This window comes from Nyctibius grandis, chromosome 9 (assembly GCF_013368605.1).
Source record: "Nyctibius grandis isolate bNycGra1 chromosome 9, bNycGra1.pri, whole genome shotgun sequence".
Lineage (NCBI taxonomy): Eukaryota > Metazoa > Chordata > Aves > Nyctibiiformes > Nyctibiidae > Nyctibius > Nyctibius grandis.
In genome coordinates, this window is record NC_090666.1 from 41679759 (window position 1) to 41697360 (window position 17602).

General features: G+C 40.4%; 1 protein-coding gene across 2 annotated transcripts; it reads right to left on the reverse strand.

Annotated features, from left to right (window-relative positions):
- Window positions 1-3929: 3929 nt before the first annotated feature.
- MMADHC (metabolism of cobalamin associated D) lies at window positions 3930-16995 on the reverse strand. 2 transcript variants are annotated; one of them, XM_068408139.1, is made up of 8 exons: window positions 16930-16995; window positions 16550-16600; window positions 14364-14508; window positions 13906-14123; window positions 11471-11576; window positions 10173-10303; window positions 7221-7307; window positions 3930-5962 (listed from the first exon to the last, which is right to left on the reverse strand). In XM_068408139.1, the coding sequence occupies exons 2-8, from the start codon at window positions 16556-16558 to the stop codon at window positions 5768-5770; spliced, it is 891 nt and encodes a 296-aa protein (XP_068264240.1). In that variant the 5' UTR covers window positions 16559-16600; window positions 16930-16995; the 3' UTR covers window positions 3930-5767. The 2 variants fall into 2 exon arrangements, with proteins under 2 accessions (XP_068264240.1, XP_068264241.1); XM_068408140.1 differs by lacking the exon at window positions 16930-16995 and adding an exon at window positions 16728-16923.
- Between the last annotated feature and the right edge of the window lie 607 nt (window positions 16996-17602).

The window sequence follows — 17602 nt, forward strand, 5'->3', positions numbered from 1 at the left end:
TGGAAACAAAGAGAATTATAATAGAGCAGGACCCTATGAAAAAGCCAACACGTAACTTATTCTCGCAGCTGATACAAGCTGTTATTGTTGTCACCAAGCAGCTGCTGCGAGCCTCGGGTGCGTGTGTGCATATGGGCATGTAGCCCCTGGACAGCTTCCACAGTCAGGGAAAAGGTCCCCTGTGCGAGTGCCAGCCTGCACGGAAACGTCAGGGCACAGAAGGCTCCAAGGGACCTGCTCAGCTTCCAGCTGACCCACTGCCCGTCCCCCCCAAGTTGTTTTTAAAAAAAAAAAGCCCAGGTCATTTCAGTGGCAGCAACTAGTGCTCAGGTGTGGCTGAGGTCTTGATGGCTGATGGCCAAGTGCCTTGGCCAGTGGTTTTAATAGCAGGGTCAAAACTTCAGTACTTCACCACCCTAATTGCAATTAAAATTAGTTAGCCCTGCTGAAGTTATGCTGGAAGAGGAAAGGTGATCACTTAAAATACACTGCAGGAATTTTCACAGAATCAATCAGGTTGGAAGAGACCTCTGGGCTCATCGAGTCCAACCATTGCCCTGACACCACCCTGTCAACTAGACCAGGGCACTAAGTGCCATGGCCAGGCTTTTCTTAAACACCTCCAGAGATGGTGACTCCACCACCTCCCTGGGCAGCCCCTTCCAATGGCTAATGACCCTTGCTGAGAAGAAATGCTTCCTAATGTCCAACCTGAACCTCCCCTGGCGAAGCTTGAGGCTGTGTCCTCTCGTCCTGTCGCTGGTTGCCTGGGAGAAGAGGCCAACTCCCACTGCACTACAACCTCCCTTCAGGTAGTTGTAGGCTGCAGTAAGGGTCTATTTTACTCTATATTAATATCTTATCTGTGATTAGTTTCCTCTACTGGAAACACTGACTAACCTTAGTGCTCGTTCCTGACATGGTAATTGCATAGTGGATAGTTTTTTTGGACCAGTCATCAGGTTCCCTTTCACAGCATTCTCAGCTATAAGCAGCACCTTCCCACCCGATGCTTTTTTCAAGCTAAAAAACAACAAACAAAAAAACAACCAAACCAAAAAAACCCCAACATAGAATTGCATCCAATTAGACCAATGACATACACTGAAGTATTGATTCTATTTTTCTTCTCAGCAAGGGTCATTAGCCATTGGAAGGGGCTGCCCAGGGAGGTGGTGGAGTCACCATCTCTGGAGGGGTTTAAGAAAAGCCTGGACATGGCACTTAGTGCCCTGGTCTAGTTGACATTGTGAGGGTTTTGTTCCCCCCGATAGCTCACACAAGCAATCCTGGAGCAGCACTGACGCATTCTGCCTTCGGAAATAATTCACTGCTACGCTATTTTGCATTACAGTCTGAGTTAATAACTAATCAAAGCTCTGTGGTACCTTGGTTTCAACAGGAATTGGCAAACTCAGGAGTTGTGGTAGCGTTTGCACTCTGGATCTACTCAGCAAGACTTTGGCAAGAGCCATGGAAGCTATGGGGGTGCAAGCTATGAAAATGCAACTTTTCAAGCTCTGGGTTATCTTTACAGATTTTTCTAGTGGATCCTAACAAACCAGTATAAAATTCTGCTGTTTAAAAGCAAAGCTTAAACCAGAGTGTTTTCCTGACCATGACTTTTATGTGCATAGGGACAGCTGAAGTAAAAAAATAAATATTGACGCCTGTGTGGTAAAACCAGCTGTTCACAGAGAAGATCAGTAACCGTGTATGGATTTTGCCTTTGTGTAAGAAAAATTGAAAAAAAAAATTCAGAAATGTTTGAAAATTTTGTGTGAAGTTGCCCTGTTTTGCTAGGAGAATGAATATGCAAAAATATCCGTACACAGGATGTTTCACTTTGGATCAAGTGAGGTATTTCAGCCCTCGATTATCCACTCACCAGTTAATTCACAGAGATACAGTTCATTCTCCTTCACCATCCAGCCTTCCACACCTCTGCTAACAGGGCAGCTCTGTCAGTCATTTATTTGCTATCAAATCCAAGGGCTGTTATCGGTGTCCACTTAGCTCAAGAGCAAGGGAAGGAATTCATTTAATATTCATGGTCACACAGGCAGCTTTTAAGTGGTGACACTGTGGTTTAGTAAGTTACCTGCTTTCTGAAGTACATGATTTCAGAACTATGTATGCTGTGTATCTCCAACACAACAACAACTTCCTTATCTGTATTTGTCGGACATTTTAGACCATGCATGCACAAAAATCATCCACATGGGTTTTGGATCCGCAGCTTTCACTTTTCTTTCAGTCCAGAAGGCAAACTGCATGTGTAGGGGTGCAGTTGAGGGGAAAAAGAGCACAGAAGCATGCTCCGAAGCCTTGGATCATACAAATCCCTTTGACCCTCTGGATTTTTGAGAGCTTTTTTTCCAGGCAGGTGGCTGCCAGCGGAAGGAGAATAAAGTTTTCACTGTTTATGCTCTTATAAATGAGAGCTGTTTGATTACCTGGCTTAATCTCCCTGTTCTCTATAGATGTATGCACAGTGAACATGAGTTTAAATGACATCTTTGAGGCTGCTGAGTAACAGAGAAGCAACTCTTAATAAAAAGAGGCTTTAAAAGGACGGGGCATAGGAGGCAAGTCATACAATTATTTTGCTATTACATTTCAGCTCTCAATCACTAACAGTATTTTTACTCCCTCCACACGACAGACTGTATAGTGTTAATTTTTAACTTAGTGAATCAGAGAAAGACTAGTTTATTTGCTCCCACACAAGTTAAGCACAGTTGAACTTAAAGACAAGTTCTAAAATCTGCACTGGTACATGAGGGTGTGTCATGAATAAATCCATGAATTCACTGAACTGAACCAAAGGGGCTGAGGAGAGGATTTGGAACAGACCCCTCCATACACAACCCAATACCAGTAAAAGCTATCACCAAGTCTGCACTTTAGGACCTTTCATGTGGGAAGAGGAAGATCCCAATCACTGCACTGAAGACCTCAAGATAATTCAGTATTTCCCTGGACTGATTCAAGCAGCAAAGCAACACCTTCCTATTTCACTTGCAAATGTAACCACACAAAGACAGCACTGCTCTTGTGATGCTCACCATCACCACTTCAAATAAGTTCTTATGGAATTCATTGCAAAAAATAAATTCTGGTATATTCAGCAATAAATTAATAACATTTTGAAATGAACAGCTTCTCTGAATGAAGAAAAATAGTCCTTCCCACAGAGCAGTAATCTTAACAAAGGAGGCAGATGTGACCTTATATACAATAGCTCCTCATGTGTTTGTTTCTTTACCCTAGAAAGGAATATGATTTTGTAACACTGAAAGCTGTTTTGTTTTTTATTATCAGACGTAGTTAATCACACTGCATTCAAGAACTTTTATTTCATAGTAGCAAGTTAATTAACACACAGTATAGCTCTTCTGATGTGAGGGAAACAGAACTGGAACAGTTCTAGCTTCTTTTGGGGATCAGTTTGTAGGAGAGAATTTTATTTAGAAAAATATCAGGATATCAGACCTCCCCTCAAATTCTGGCATGAAACATTAGTATTGGTGAAGTCAAGGCAAAACTCCCACTGTCTTCAGTGAGATTTCTGCCATGGTTGAAGCCATTTGAAAATACACTGTAAATTTTCATCCTGGAAAGGGCTTTTAAAGGACATGAACTCAAACACTAGTGTCCCAAGCTTGATTTGAGAAGCTGCCTGACAGCTCCCACCCTTTCTAAAACACAGAAAGGCAAGTACAGCAGTCAGCTGAAGACAATATAGCATCAAGAGTCTTCAAGATTGTTAAATATGTGAACCATTTCACAGAATTCATTTTCCTAATATTTGTCCAACAAAGTTCTCTGCAACACTGTACTGTCCAGAGAGACACTAACCCTCTTTTATCAAATCAGCTAATTTGTGTTCTGCAAAATTATTGTATTGTGCAAACACACAGGACACATTGCAGCTTCTCAAGCTTTTTTAATCCTCTTGATGAGAATGGGGAAAAAAAAAACCCACAACTATAAATAAACCAGTTTGAAATAATACAGCTTTCTTAGACAGCAGAGGAGGTCAAGAACTTGGGCTCTGGAAATACAGCACAAATTCCATGACAGAGTGATAAACAAATCCTGCCTGAACAGCCATACACTTCAACCTGGAATGTGCACAGGCTAGAGCCAACAGTGATGACAATGACAGTAGGTGAGCAAGATAACCTCTCAACTGCTGGCTTAGTGAATGAATTTTGAGTAGAAAGCACTCACTCCTCCAGTGGAAAGTCTTCCTCGCTTCCACCGCCGTGATCCACCGTTATGGGCTTGCAGCAGTCATTAACAAGGACAGATACAGGCACTTGGTAAAGGATCTGGTTCTAAACCCATTAAAGCCAATAAGACGACTTTGGTGATACCTGGCTTAGACCCTGAGCAGGGAATAGAAGCAGTACACAAACCTAGGACAAATTTTAGATCTGTAATTGTGAGTTAACATTGGAAAAAGACACAAGGATTAAAATCCCTAGATATCTGAAAGGAAGCTACACCTCTCAGATCACTGTCTCATGCAGCCATTACCCAGACAAAAGCTGCAATACATTTCAAGAGAGTCAAAACTGAAGGATTCCCACTGTTGCATGAACTGGCACAGATACTGCAGGGGTGTGTTAACAAACGGCCCTGATAACTGACTGCGATGAGATTAAAATCTAGTTTGTTAGTTAGTCCCTGTGGGGAGGCAGCTGACAGTTTTGGTATTTCAGGTGCCTTTAATTTTCTCCACCATTCTTCCTCTAGTAACTTCAATTGACCTGATTGTTTTTATGATACCTGAAGAGACTGACAAGCTTACTGAAACCTTCCTGTGGAAATATTTTTATAATTGATCATAATTGCAGTAATTGATCGTAATTGCTCTTTGCACAGGCATTTCAAAATTCCACAGAGACAAGCCTAAATTGCATCCAAGTACAGGAAAACAATGATGATATCCAAGCATTGCCCTATTAGCATTTTTTTTCCACGATGTATTTAATGACCTAAGTTACAAAAGCAAGTTTAAATTACATTTACATATATAAACTAATTAAATATACTTAGCTAACACTGAGAAAATAAAATCCCAAGCAACATGAAGACAAAAAAACACTAAGAGATGACTGATTCTAGAGTAATTTAAGACTTTTTACTGAGTGTCTGGATGTGGCAATCAAGTGAATACTTCACTGCTGAAGTATTAGTTGTAGTTAGAGACCACTGAGAGCTTATTTCATTATTCTCATTTTAGAACAGCAAATGAGTGATTAGTCCAGCATTAACCTCTGCAGTTTTTATTAAGTTCTATGTTCTGGGAGAACAATTTTATTACTTATTCAACTTTTTTTTGCCACTTACTTATTCCAGTAAGTGGCAAAATTCCTAGAAACTTCAGTGGCATCAGGATTTTCAATACTAAGAGCACAGATTGGTCAGACACTAAACAAAATGGTTAAGTATGGCATGGAAGATAATATTAAAACAAGGATATGCAAATGGCTATGTACATATACGTTTAAACTCACTCAAGATGAAGGAAACTCACAGCTTAAAGTTCGTGTGGCACATAAAGGTATCTGAATGTTGTCAATTAATATTCTAAGTCCCATGTGGCGAACACATACTCACAAAGACTAAAAATAAATAACAGCTACTTTATTACCTAAGAATACTTTAAAGTGTGGCATTTGCTGACAATGCTTAGAGAGAATCACCAAGTTTAAGAATGCAAAGGTCATAAGAACCTGTGAAACCCTGGTGACTATTAGTTTCCACTTAGTTTTCTCATGATAGGGCTGTCAGGTTCAGCATTAGTGAAAATACTTCCTACGACCACATGAGTACCCCAGATGTTATGACGAATAACTTTGCAGCAGCCAAGATCATCAATGGCAAATCCCAAGTGGCGGTAGCGCTCGTCTGTTTCAAACAGTGTGTTGTTTGTGTAAGGTCCAAAGAACTAGGTGGGAGGGGAAAAAAAAAGAGAATTTTTCATGTGAACATTTCCAAGAACACTTAAAATGTCAGAACTACCCCTTTTTGAAACAAAACCCAAGCCCACAAGTACCAGTTACATTTTAGGTACAGCTTTATTCATGAAATCTACACAAGAAACTAAGCAGAGCACCTCTGGTTATGCTGGTACCCCATATTTAAAGATTTTCCTTCACCACTGACAGAGCACTGAAGGCATACCAGTGTGTTTGAATGTCTAATCAATCACACATACCAAAAGCCTCAAGTGCTTTGGAAAGGTTCTGCTACTTCTACAGGCACTGAGGATAGAAACCTTCTGTGAAATAGCAAAAAAAAAGACATGTACCTTTTCAATGAGCCCCCTATAAAGAAAGATGCTTTGAAGAGCAAAAATGGGTAAATTTGAAACAGGTATTTCAGTTGCTTTATCTGAGGATGAAGCTTCTGACCAAAAGCCTGCTCCTGATGAACAGGTTATCAGTAAGGATGTTACCGATGAACTGGAGCCCAAGGATAGAACCTTACTTTCATCAGTCCATAACTATTCCTTACATGCATGGAATTTCTGGGAAGCTTTTAAGCACTATATACACGTTCAACTGCATGTTCACCTTACAAACATCCCCTGCTAAACCTATTTGCCTCTGTTGACACAATAAATCACTGCCTTTCACAGTGTTTTTAAATAAAAACCCACTAAACGGAGCTTTGCCATGATTATGTTCAACCATAATACAGTTTTTACAGTTCTCAGACAAAAATACATATATGCTCATGCTTTGATAGAAGCTTTCTCCAGTCTCTCCTCTAAGTTTTAAGACTCCTTATGTTTCACAGATGTCTTGGTAAGAAACTGTCAGCTCCTCCAGAGAACTGCTGTAATCTGATAATGAATGCCAACACTATTCAACAGGAACAAGCTATTCATTTTTTTTTCTACATAACAAAGATGTCATTAACTAGTGCAAAGAGACTTTTAAAAACCCTCCATCCACACAAACAGGTGTCAGGACTACCAAGTTACCTTGGGAGGGCACAACCAGCCTACTGTGCAGTGACCAAGAGCCTCTGGGCATAAAACTTCTACAGGTATATAAAATTCAACTTCATTGCTGAACAAAGTCCTCCGAAGTGCCAATAACAGCTGACACAGTACGGGAACTGGCTCAGGGTTACTATCCTATCTTAATTTCTGAAAGGAATTATCCTATGGCACCAGCTCCACTCAGCACACAACTTACTGCCAGTCCTGAGGATGGATCGATGAAGTCAGCCCAATAGCCTTCAGAACGAATTGCATAGCAGATTTCCTTGGCACCATTAATGAACTTAGAGAAAACGAAGGGAAAGAAGGATATAAAATGAGATTTTTGTTACATGTATATACACATCAGAACACATACAATATCATGAAAATGAACAAGCAGATTTCTTTTCACCTCTACTGATAAATGAGAAATCCAGCATACTTTCAATAAAAACATTAATAATATTAAGAGGATTAGAATTAATGGCACACATTAGGCTACTCCAACCATATGAGATTTACAACTGTTCCTTGTGCCAGTCAGTAATGGATTAACAGCTTGTACAAGGAATAATGTAATTGATTTGATTATTCATGCAGATTACAATCATACCTGTTATCCTCTTTAAGAAGTCAACCATTACTTCAGGTATTTGTGTTATTTCCACGAGTTTACAGATCTCACCTAAACTCCACAAATTTGACACTAAATGTAGCATTAAATATATTTTTATAAATACATTAAAAACATAGTTTTGCTGCAAGGTCTTATCTCAGCCAACAGGACAGTATTACGTAGTTCTTCCTGCACTACAAATGTTTAACTGTAAATGATTTTAAAGAACATTTCAGTTTTGCACTACAGCAGCAAACAGTTCCATAAGCACTTGACTTTTACACCAATCTACACCAATTCTCTTGTAACGAACTGGTGATCAGGATGAATGATGATTTCAAACTCGCCCACTATTTGACAATCAAAGTTGTAGATCAGGTTTCAATTACACTGGAGGACACCAGCTGATGTTCCTGAAAACAGTATTTTCAATTAAGCAACATGCCAAGAAATTCCCTGTTCTGTAACACATCATCAAAAACCTCCTTTCTCTGAAGGGACAGCTTAAAGAATCTACTTTTTTTTTTGGTAGCTAACTTTTCACATCAGCTAATTTGAGAAAATAAGCTTTTTTTTAATTTTTTAATCTTTGGTGTTGAGTTTGCAGTTATCTGTTTGTCAGAAAATTCAACTAGGTAGATTTAAAGTTGTGCTCCTTTATTCTGACATCACAACACAGGGCATAAAATAATTACACGGTCTACAGATTACACAGCACATTTTTTTCCACAGATAAATCAGCAAGAACAGGAGACCTCAGTTATGTGCTTGTAATCACCTAGACCAGCAGTTTTCAACCCGTGTTATAAGGGCCAGCAGGGGCCCATAGAAAACTTCCAGAGAAACCTGTAAAGGTGAGTGGGGAAAAAAAACCCAACCAAACACAAAAGTCAAGATACGTGATGGTTCTAGAAGCATCCAGGCACTCTGAGAAAAACATGTCCAAGTGCAAAAATCTAAACAGCTGAATACACCGAGCTAGAGTAAAGCACAAACAGAACTCACGTAGGTTCCTCAAAACATGAAAGAAATTCCCTAATCTCATAAAAAAGCAATATTTTTAACTTCAGAATAATACTTTATTTACTTTGTTCTAAAAACTGGATTGTTCTCTCTAATTAGTGCCCTTAGCAGCTCAAGGTTTCAAATTTATAGAAATATTATTACAGTCACTCAGCTTCAGGCCCTTAACAGTCCACGATAAGGGAAGTTTATCCTTCACAGTCTGTTCTGTATTTCAAGGTTTGATGGCTCTGATGATTAACTATGTTTCAACTGTAAATTAAGTCACAAATAGAAGCAAGCCATCTGAAGACAGCATTTTAGGCATTACATTTCTGATCCAGTACATCTTTTGATCCAGTGTTGTAACAACCCCTCAGCAATCACTTATTCACTACTGTAAACATTCCGATTTGGCTGTACATAACCCTCATTACTTCAGCACAAGCCTCTCACATTAAATTAGTATTTTTAAGGTTGCTTCTAACCATCTATGAAGCAAACAAACAGACCATTTTCTTGTGAATTTGCTGTTAGTAACCTTTAGGCCGGGAGGTTACATCCAACATCCTAACACCCCTACGATGACTATATTAGACTTGACAGGGAGGTGCACAAGGAAGAAAGATGCCAATTAACATATCATTAGACCAGATTACAACGCCAAAGGCCAACAGACCATAAATAATTCAAAGAGAAGAACACACTAAAACGAAGGGAATTTCAATTTGTGTGTAATCTTTATGTTCATCCTTCAGACTGCTTCTTCCTTTTTTTTGTGGTAACTCTTACACTGCTTTGCACAGGCCACATTTACAATTTACAGGATTGAAAAGGACATCACCAGACTATTTTCACACAGAAATATCACCCTCACTACGCAGGTGAAAATCCCACAGGATGATTTTTTACTAGTTCTAGAAAAACTGTAACAAATGATATACAGAAGTGTTGTATTTTGAGGTGCTAAGAGTGCCAGCAGTGCTGAACACCGACGCCTGCTGGAGTACACACCAAAAAAATGTGAAGAATATGAAATAAAGGGCTTTTCAGACAGCCCTCTAGTGGCAACTGAACAAGAAGACAATGTTCATGAGGACGGTTAAGATGTAATAAGTATAACTGATATCCAGGCTAAAGGCATTAACCATAGCAGAAAAATAGAGCAGTGAAATTCTACAAAATGCACTGTACTAAAGCTGAAATAGGTGAGAAAATAGTTGCTGCCCTTTAACTGCAACAGGACAACAATCAAGTATGTTTATTAATTTACTGTAGCATTTTATAACATTTTAGCATATTTTTGACTCACTCCACTGTAAAGAATTTAATACTTCTATGAAACATGTAGAGCAGTCAAAAAAGCTACAAAGCTGGAAAAAAGTTGTCCATTTCATCTGTAAGAGAACATAGGATTAGCTCAAAAATGCTCTAAAACATAATAAAGCATATTACTACCAGAGCTAGAAATGGACCAAAACACAGACACAGTTCACAGAAGATTCACCTACAAACTAAAATAAGCTGATGCTACTGGCAGCTACTTACATTTTCTAACAGCATTTCTCTCTCATCCTCCACTTCTTGACTCCACACAGTCATATCGTTTTTAGTCTTCTGGGTGACAGTTAATACTGTTAAATGGTTGGCATTCACTTCTGGAAACATTGTCTCAAAGTCTATAAAAAGTGAAAGTGGCACATTATGGCTTGCTCTTACATTTTCCTTATGATTTTTCAGTTTTAAACAAATTACTGAACTTATTTTAGAGCCTTCTTTACACTTAAATCCAAGATAGACGTGTGTTTTTCACATCAGACCCAGCAAACAGCACGCTGGTTTGAAATGCTGATGTTGTTTTTGTGGAATTTTAGAATGTGCAAACAAGTGTCTTTCCTTACAAAGATCTAACACTAAGTATAGGAATATTTTAGTATTTTGAAATGAACACCACCACAGTTCTCTATGCATATGAGGTACGAAGACCCTTATTTTCTGGCTAAGCCACATTATATGATGCACACCAATTTCTACATTAAATATTTCAATAGAAAAGTCTCAGATCTACTTCCTAGGACAGGACAGCAGACTCAGTATCAGCAGTGTACTATCTGCAGGAGTTGGGACAGTTCTTCCCCTGGGACAGAAAAGGCCCAAACCCATCACGATTCTCTCTCTACATCAAACAGGAACGCACATGAAGCACCAAAGTCACGATGAGGCTTCACAGAGACTTATTTTAAGTGTGGGGGGAAAAGTACTTTCCAAAATAAAAAGCTGAAAGGTTCATTTTGTCTCACACTCTGAGAAGTCTGCTCTCTTCAGCACCTAGACCAAGATTTCAGACAGATTTCAGTCTCTTCTCTCTTATAGTATACCACACTTAAAATTATAAGGTTTTATTGCAATTTTGTTTCAATCATTTTCTTCTTGAACAAATTCAAGACAGAAAGATACAAAAGCAATGCTTTCAGTAGTTTCATAATTTCAATTTGCTATTTCACTAAGAAGCGGTGCCAAAAGACTTGATTTGGTCACAAACTTGGATAGTGAATTAGCTCCAGAACCTACCTGACACTAAAGAAGCAGATGAAAGTTACTCTCCGCCCCAGCTGATCTTGACTTTAAATGACACTGAATTTTATATTAGATACAAAGTATTGTCAATAGCAAAGTTTCAGTTTTCATTTTATAGCATGTATTTTTCTTCTGTAAAATATTAGCTCTCGATTATCCTTTTTCTATCACACATTCTGTGGCATCAATTGCATTAGAGCATTTACTTCCATATTTTTACATTTTAAAAAGTTATAATTTCTTAGCTGTCAAAAAAAGTGAAAACATACCTTTTCGTAACAGTTCAGGACAAGCTTGTACTGCACATTCCACCTTGGCATTTTCAAAGTAAGTTTCAGCGTTGTTTACTTGCTGTTTCTGTGGAACATCAGCACCCTGAGAAAAAAAACAAAATTGCAACTTTTATATGATTGCATTAATATATAACAGGAGTAACTTGGTACACCAGACTGTGTTTTTGTGACTCAATGTCCACTGATAGACCCAAGCAGAAAGATCATTTGCAGTGAGACTTAAAGCTTATTTTTCAAATATAAAAAGTGGAACAGATACAGGTATAACCTATTGCTTAAACCTATACAGAAATTTTAACACAGTTACAATAATAAAGCTTATCTCAAAGCCTTAACCAATACAGAAGTTTTTGAAAAATATCTTTCTGAAACAAAGGCCTCAAGTTTGAGTAACAGCAATTGATAGATTTCAGACATACACACATTACCTGAGCTAGAATAAAACTTTAAAGTTACACAACAGTTTTAAAGCTCTCAATATCAGTATTTTTAGATTTAGCTGCTGCAGCTTGAAAAGCAGAAGTTTTCCAATAATAGCATTTTTATTCTTTACAGGTTTTTAGTTCTACAGTTTCTAAAAAAACCCCAGATTCTTGTGGGTATGTTACAAATAGATATATAGCATTTAAGCTTGCAATGCCCTTAAGAAGGTAGTAACAACATCTGCCTCCTTTGGGATAGCAACTGTTATGTAATAGGTGCAGAATGCCTTAATACAGTTTTTCTAGCTCTAACTATGCCATAATTCACAAGGAATCACAGTAAGTTTCTCTAAAACTGAAGTTACAATGTTGAATAGTACATTAAGTCCTACCTAACACCTGTTTGTACCTGAAAGTTCTCCCTAGAGAAACCTGTTACACTGAAAACAGCGTGGCTAGCATTTTTGTTCTACACATTAATATTCAAGAACAGCACAAAAAACAAACCTAGAAAAAAATAAACACAACAATAGACAAAGAACAGACATTAACTGCAGTTTCAATACATGTTTCCACACATATCTTGCATTACGATTGCAAAGTCACTGGGACAGATCAGTTGGCATTTTAAGCCTGACAAACCATGCAGTTATGCTGGTAAACTCCTCAAGAGACTATGGCCATTTTCCAAAGATTAATATAACCTTCTGATATTGATGGGCTGGTAGGCCCATTTACTCTGCTCAGATGAAACTCAGACATCACTCTCAGGTACAGAGAGGTCAGCGAAGTTTGCCATTTCTCTGTCTGGTTCAAGGACTGGTGCATGAGCTTCAGCAGCACTGAGCTTTTCTCCTGCTTGCTGCAGCAACCTATTCAGCTGATCCCATCATTCAAATTTGGGTCCTCTCCCAGGATGAGCAGTTTAGCATTTTTGTTAGCTAAATGCTGTTCACGGATGCCTAAACACCACTGGTATGAAGCAGAGCTGACTCTTGTTGACTTTCTGAATGCCAGTTGCAAAACCTGCCTCTGCTCTTTCCATTTCAGAGAGTAACAGCTGCACTGGGCATTTTATTACACAAGTAACCTTGCTAGAAAGCAGACATGCATTCAGTGCACCTGGTTTGCACTAAATGAACTAGACTAGAACTTTCTGCTGGGCTTGTAATGGAAAGTATGATCCCCACAAGCTGAAAAGAGAATCTGAGGAGCTCACCAGTAGCTTATGTTTTCTGAACCCTTTGGAATACAATGCTACAAAAAACACTACACAGCATTTTTACAATGGAGGTTTGCTAGTTGACTTCCAAAGTCTGAGCATGCCACAAACTCGGAGAGCCTGGAAAGTTGAGTCAGCAGCTACTATCCATAAACATTTTTTGAAATGTTGTGATCACGCTAGGAATTATCAAGCTGCTGCTTGTTCATAACAGATCTGACTGGCTGCAAGCTCTGCCATCACCAAAACAGCAGTCTCATTGTGAGACCTGAGGTATGTTGATCTGCTCTTCCTGTGGGAATTCAATGGTTGTCAGAACTAAGCAGGTAGATCTAAACACTGTCCAAACTATGTAAGTCCAGATCCATTCATTGAAATACTGAAGAAACTACCAATTTCATTTGAGAAAAGGTGGTGAGATCTGGCAAACAGCAAGTTTTGAAACTGAAGTTTTCTTTTCCCATACCCATATAATTAGGTCACTACTAAAATGCCACTTGACTAAGCATTGCTCAGTAAAAAAAAAACAAACCAAACAACACCTCCTGAAATGTTTGGGTTTTTTTTTTAGGAGAAAGAAATATTTCAGGAGGTGTTTTTTTTTTTTCAGCTAGGGTCTATGTAATCTTTCGCTCACCCCAGCTGAAGTTCATCTTTCAAAACCATCTAGAAAATCAACAACATCTTTTTTTCAGAAGGAATAGAGATTAGTTTTGTTTCTCTTAGACAAGAAATATCAGTTTCACATAGAAGCAGCCTGCTCTTACCTGAAATTCATTTATGTATTGCGCCATTACAAATTCATGTCTTTCACTTACTGAAGGCTCTGCTAATATATCAGGCAGATTTTTTGAAACTTGGCTTTTCTTCTGAGAAGCAGTGCCATTTAGGTGACAGTCAAAACCAATATTACCAGGCAACTGGAATCTCTGGTCCTGAGGACCAAATGGACCCATTACTTCATCTGGCCATACAGTTCTTGGACCTGCAAAAGTCAAAGCCTTGCTTTAGTCATCACATTTAGAAAGGAGGAGAAAAAAAAAAGAAGAAAAAAAGCCTCTCACCTACAAGTATTTGATCACAATTATATATAACCAAAGTAAACACAACACACAAGTAACAGGGCCCCGACATAAAAAGCACACTTCAGAATTCCCCAATTTATATGGGGTGCAAAGTTCTGAGAGCACACAAATTCAAAGAAAATTAATTTGCTTTTTCTTACATAAATCAGGAGGTGTAGCAGCAACATGAGGCTCATCTGAGCCAGAGGAACCTGCTGTAGAAAAAGCCTTGGGATTTACAACTCTTTTGACTAAGGAATAAAACCCTGGTAGGTAGGTGACCAATCTTGCTCTGTTACAGAGCACCTGAGAAGACAAAAACAAAACAAGAATTACATAACGCTAGCAAAAATACTAGTTTAGGTACAGCTTTGTGGATCACAAGAAAAATCCTCACTTGATAATTAGATTACAATTTTAATTATTATCAACTGTATTTCTATAAAATCAAGTTTTTAAAGTATTTTATTAGTACTTTTATATTTCACTAGTAATAGTATTCCAAGTAAAGGAAAAGCCTTGAAAACACTTATTGAAAGGCCTCCTCATGCAAGGAAAAAAACCATGAAAAGTTTAAATAGCACCACTGAAACCCCACAAGCTAAACTAAGTTATGGATGAGGACTGTTTCCATGATTATTTCCATGCCTGTTATTGTTTCCATGATTGCCACAATTCAATCACAGGACTGATTATCAGAAATACCTGGAAATATTGTTAATTAAGTAAACATTGATATCCAAGATGTTTGCCTCGAAGGCTAGCACAAATGTTAGCCAGCCTGTATTCCTACTTCTTGAAAGACTGGAGGGAGACACAAGATAGTGTCACTCCAAATACACCTCGTAGCTCTGAGGCCAAATTATATTATCTTAAGCAGTAATATGAGCAACTGTTACTGGTTTTTTTTTTTTGCTGTTTTGTTTTTTTTTTTTTAAAACAAGAAATATCCAGGTGATGTGATTAAACTGAGAAGTGTGATCTATTTTTTATACTTTAAAATCAGATTGACAGCTTTCATGATGCATTGACACACGCATAACAGAAAAATAACCAATTGCACACTCAAAACATAAGAGTTAGAAGTGCAATTTTAAAAAAATTAAAGACTACTTAACTCTATCACAAAACTAATACTCTTGACTACAGTTGCACAAAAGCATGCATTACTGGAAAATATAAATGGCATCTGGCATAGCATGTGTGCTTTCATAAAACTTTATTTTCCAGGTGAGGGAAAGAAATTCTTTTGATAAACTGACATAAAGGGATGTTCCTTAAGTGCTGTATTCTTGATTCTATAGAAGTTTATGCATGTGTTTACCACTAAATATGTATGCAACAAGGTTACTTCAAAAAGAGTGAGAAAATAGTACTATTTGTATGTTTAAGATAAAAACTCTACTCAAAGTATCAGGACCTAAGTCAGTACGCATCAGTTTCTTACACACCACCTCTACATAAACGTAAAATGTCTAGTAAGTTCTGCCAGCATCATGAAGACTCAAAGGCATAAAGGCACGTTTGATTTTCTGACTTAAATCAAGTATTTACAGTTAAGGCCTTAAGCTGTCCAGTTCTAAAACACCGCTAGATTTAAGAGGTTCCTGTAACAACAACAAAAGTCTGCTGATTCCACTGAAATGTTTTTTTTTTCTCTCTTATGTAAACACACTATTGAAATTAATTTTTACATAATGATTACATTACAGATGAAGAGATGTAAACAATTATAGCTGACATAACTACAAGAAAAGGGGATTTTTTTCTTATAATCAGGATCACTTAACATGGAGATGTCACTGTTAATTACAGATATGTTGACTGAGCTCACTTATGCAAATATTTACATACCCAGCATTACACAAATGAAAACCCACTGCTGAAATCAATAAGTTATTCATGTCAAATCAATAAAGCATGTTTCATTCTCCAGTCTGAAAGCACCCTGGGGAACCTGAGTATTTCATCTTAACTCATGACATTAAAAAGAAATCCAAACCAGATCCTACTTAATCCTCGATTCGATTATTCCCACGATATCCACACAAATTGGCTTCCAAAACTTAGAGGGAAGGATGCCACTGCCTTCTAATAAAAACATACCTCGGCATAACTCAGATTCTTATCAATGACTCCCCCATCAACACGCTGATTTAGACAGCTTTAAAGGGGAAAGCAAAGGCCACCGTCCCCCTTAACACGGAGAAGTGCCCTCCTTCGGCGGCCCCGGTTCGCCTTCTCACCGGGACGAGCCGCAGGGGCTGGTTTAGAGCCACCCCCGTCCCGCAGACCGGCGGCGAAGCGGGCCGCTACCGCCCGGGAGGCGGCGGCCTGCGCTACTCACATTGGCCATGGCACACGGTGGGCTCCCTCTCGCCGACAGGCCCGGCCGCCCCTGGAAGAGAAGCGAACGCACTGGCCTCCGAGGCACCACCGCCCGGGGAGGCCGCGCCCCGGCTGCACCGGGGCTGCCCGCGCCCCTCCCGGCCGCGGAGCGGCCTCGCCGCCCGCCCGCCCCTCACCCCGCACCGCCGGGGCCGATCAACCCTCACGGCCGCCCCCCGTTTCCCCGACAACGCTCCCACAAGGCACCGCGGCGCTGCCCGCTCGTTACAGGCCCGGCCACCGAAGCTGCCGGCGCCAGGCAGCGGGAGGGCAGCGGGAAGCCCAGCGAGGCCGCCCCGGCGGCAGCCCCAGCGGCAGCGGCCCCGCCGCACCGCTCACCTCTTCCTGCAAAATGGCGCCGGCCCCGGCGCACCCGCGCGACGCCCGTCGCCAAGCCGAGCGAGCCGATCTACCGACACCTCGATTAAGCGTGTCGAGGGAGCAGGCAGAGACAGGGGGGGGCGAGGCGTTCGGCGGTCGATTGCTTGGGGCCGAGGATGGCGCTGTGGGAAGGCCCGGCGGGGAGCGGCGGCGGCTCGTCCCTGAGGGGAGCGGCCGGGCCGGGGCCGGTGGGCGGTGTGTGGGGCGGGGGCGGCCGGGCGGCACCCGGAGCTGGTGTTTCGCCTTGTCTCGGAGGGCGCCCGTGGCTGCCCCTGCGGGGGCTCCTCAGGGCGGGAGTGTCGGCGGCGGCTGCGCTGTCCCCGGCCGTGCAGTACCCGCTGGGTGCACCAGGCGTCAGTCACGTCATGGAAGCCGGGCTGCCCTTACCCCCCCTCACCCCCCCGCCCTCGGCCGCGGCGCTCCGGGGCCTCGGAATACAATGAAGCCGAAACACGAATAAAAATGTTGTTATGGGAGGGAGTGCGGGGGGAGCTGCTCGGCCGCCGGGCCCGGGGGTTCCTGGAAAGTCGGTGAGAACAGGGAGCATAAATGCCACTCCTGCTAACGAACCTGCCCCTCCAAGTAGTTTCCTCAAATAACTATTTTACAAAATAAGAATAAAACCCTTCTT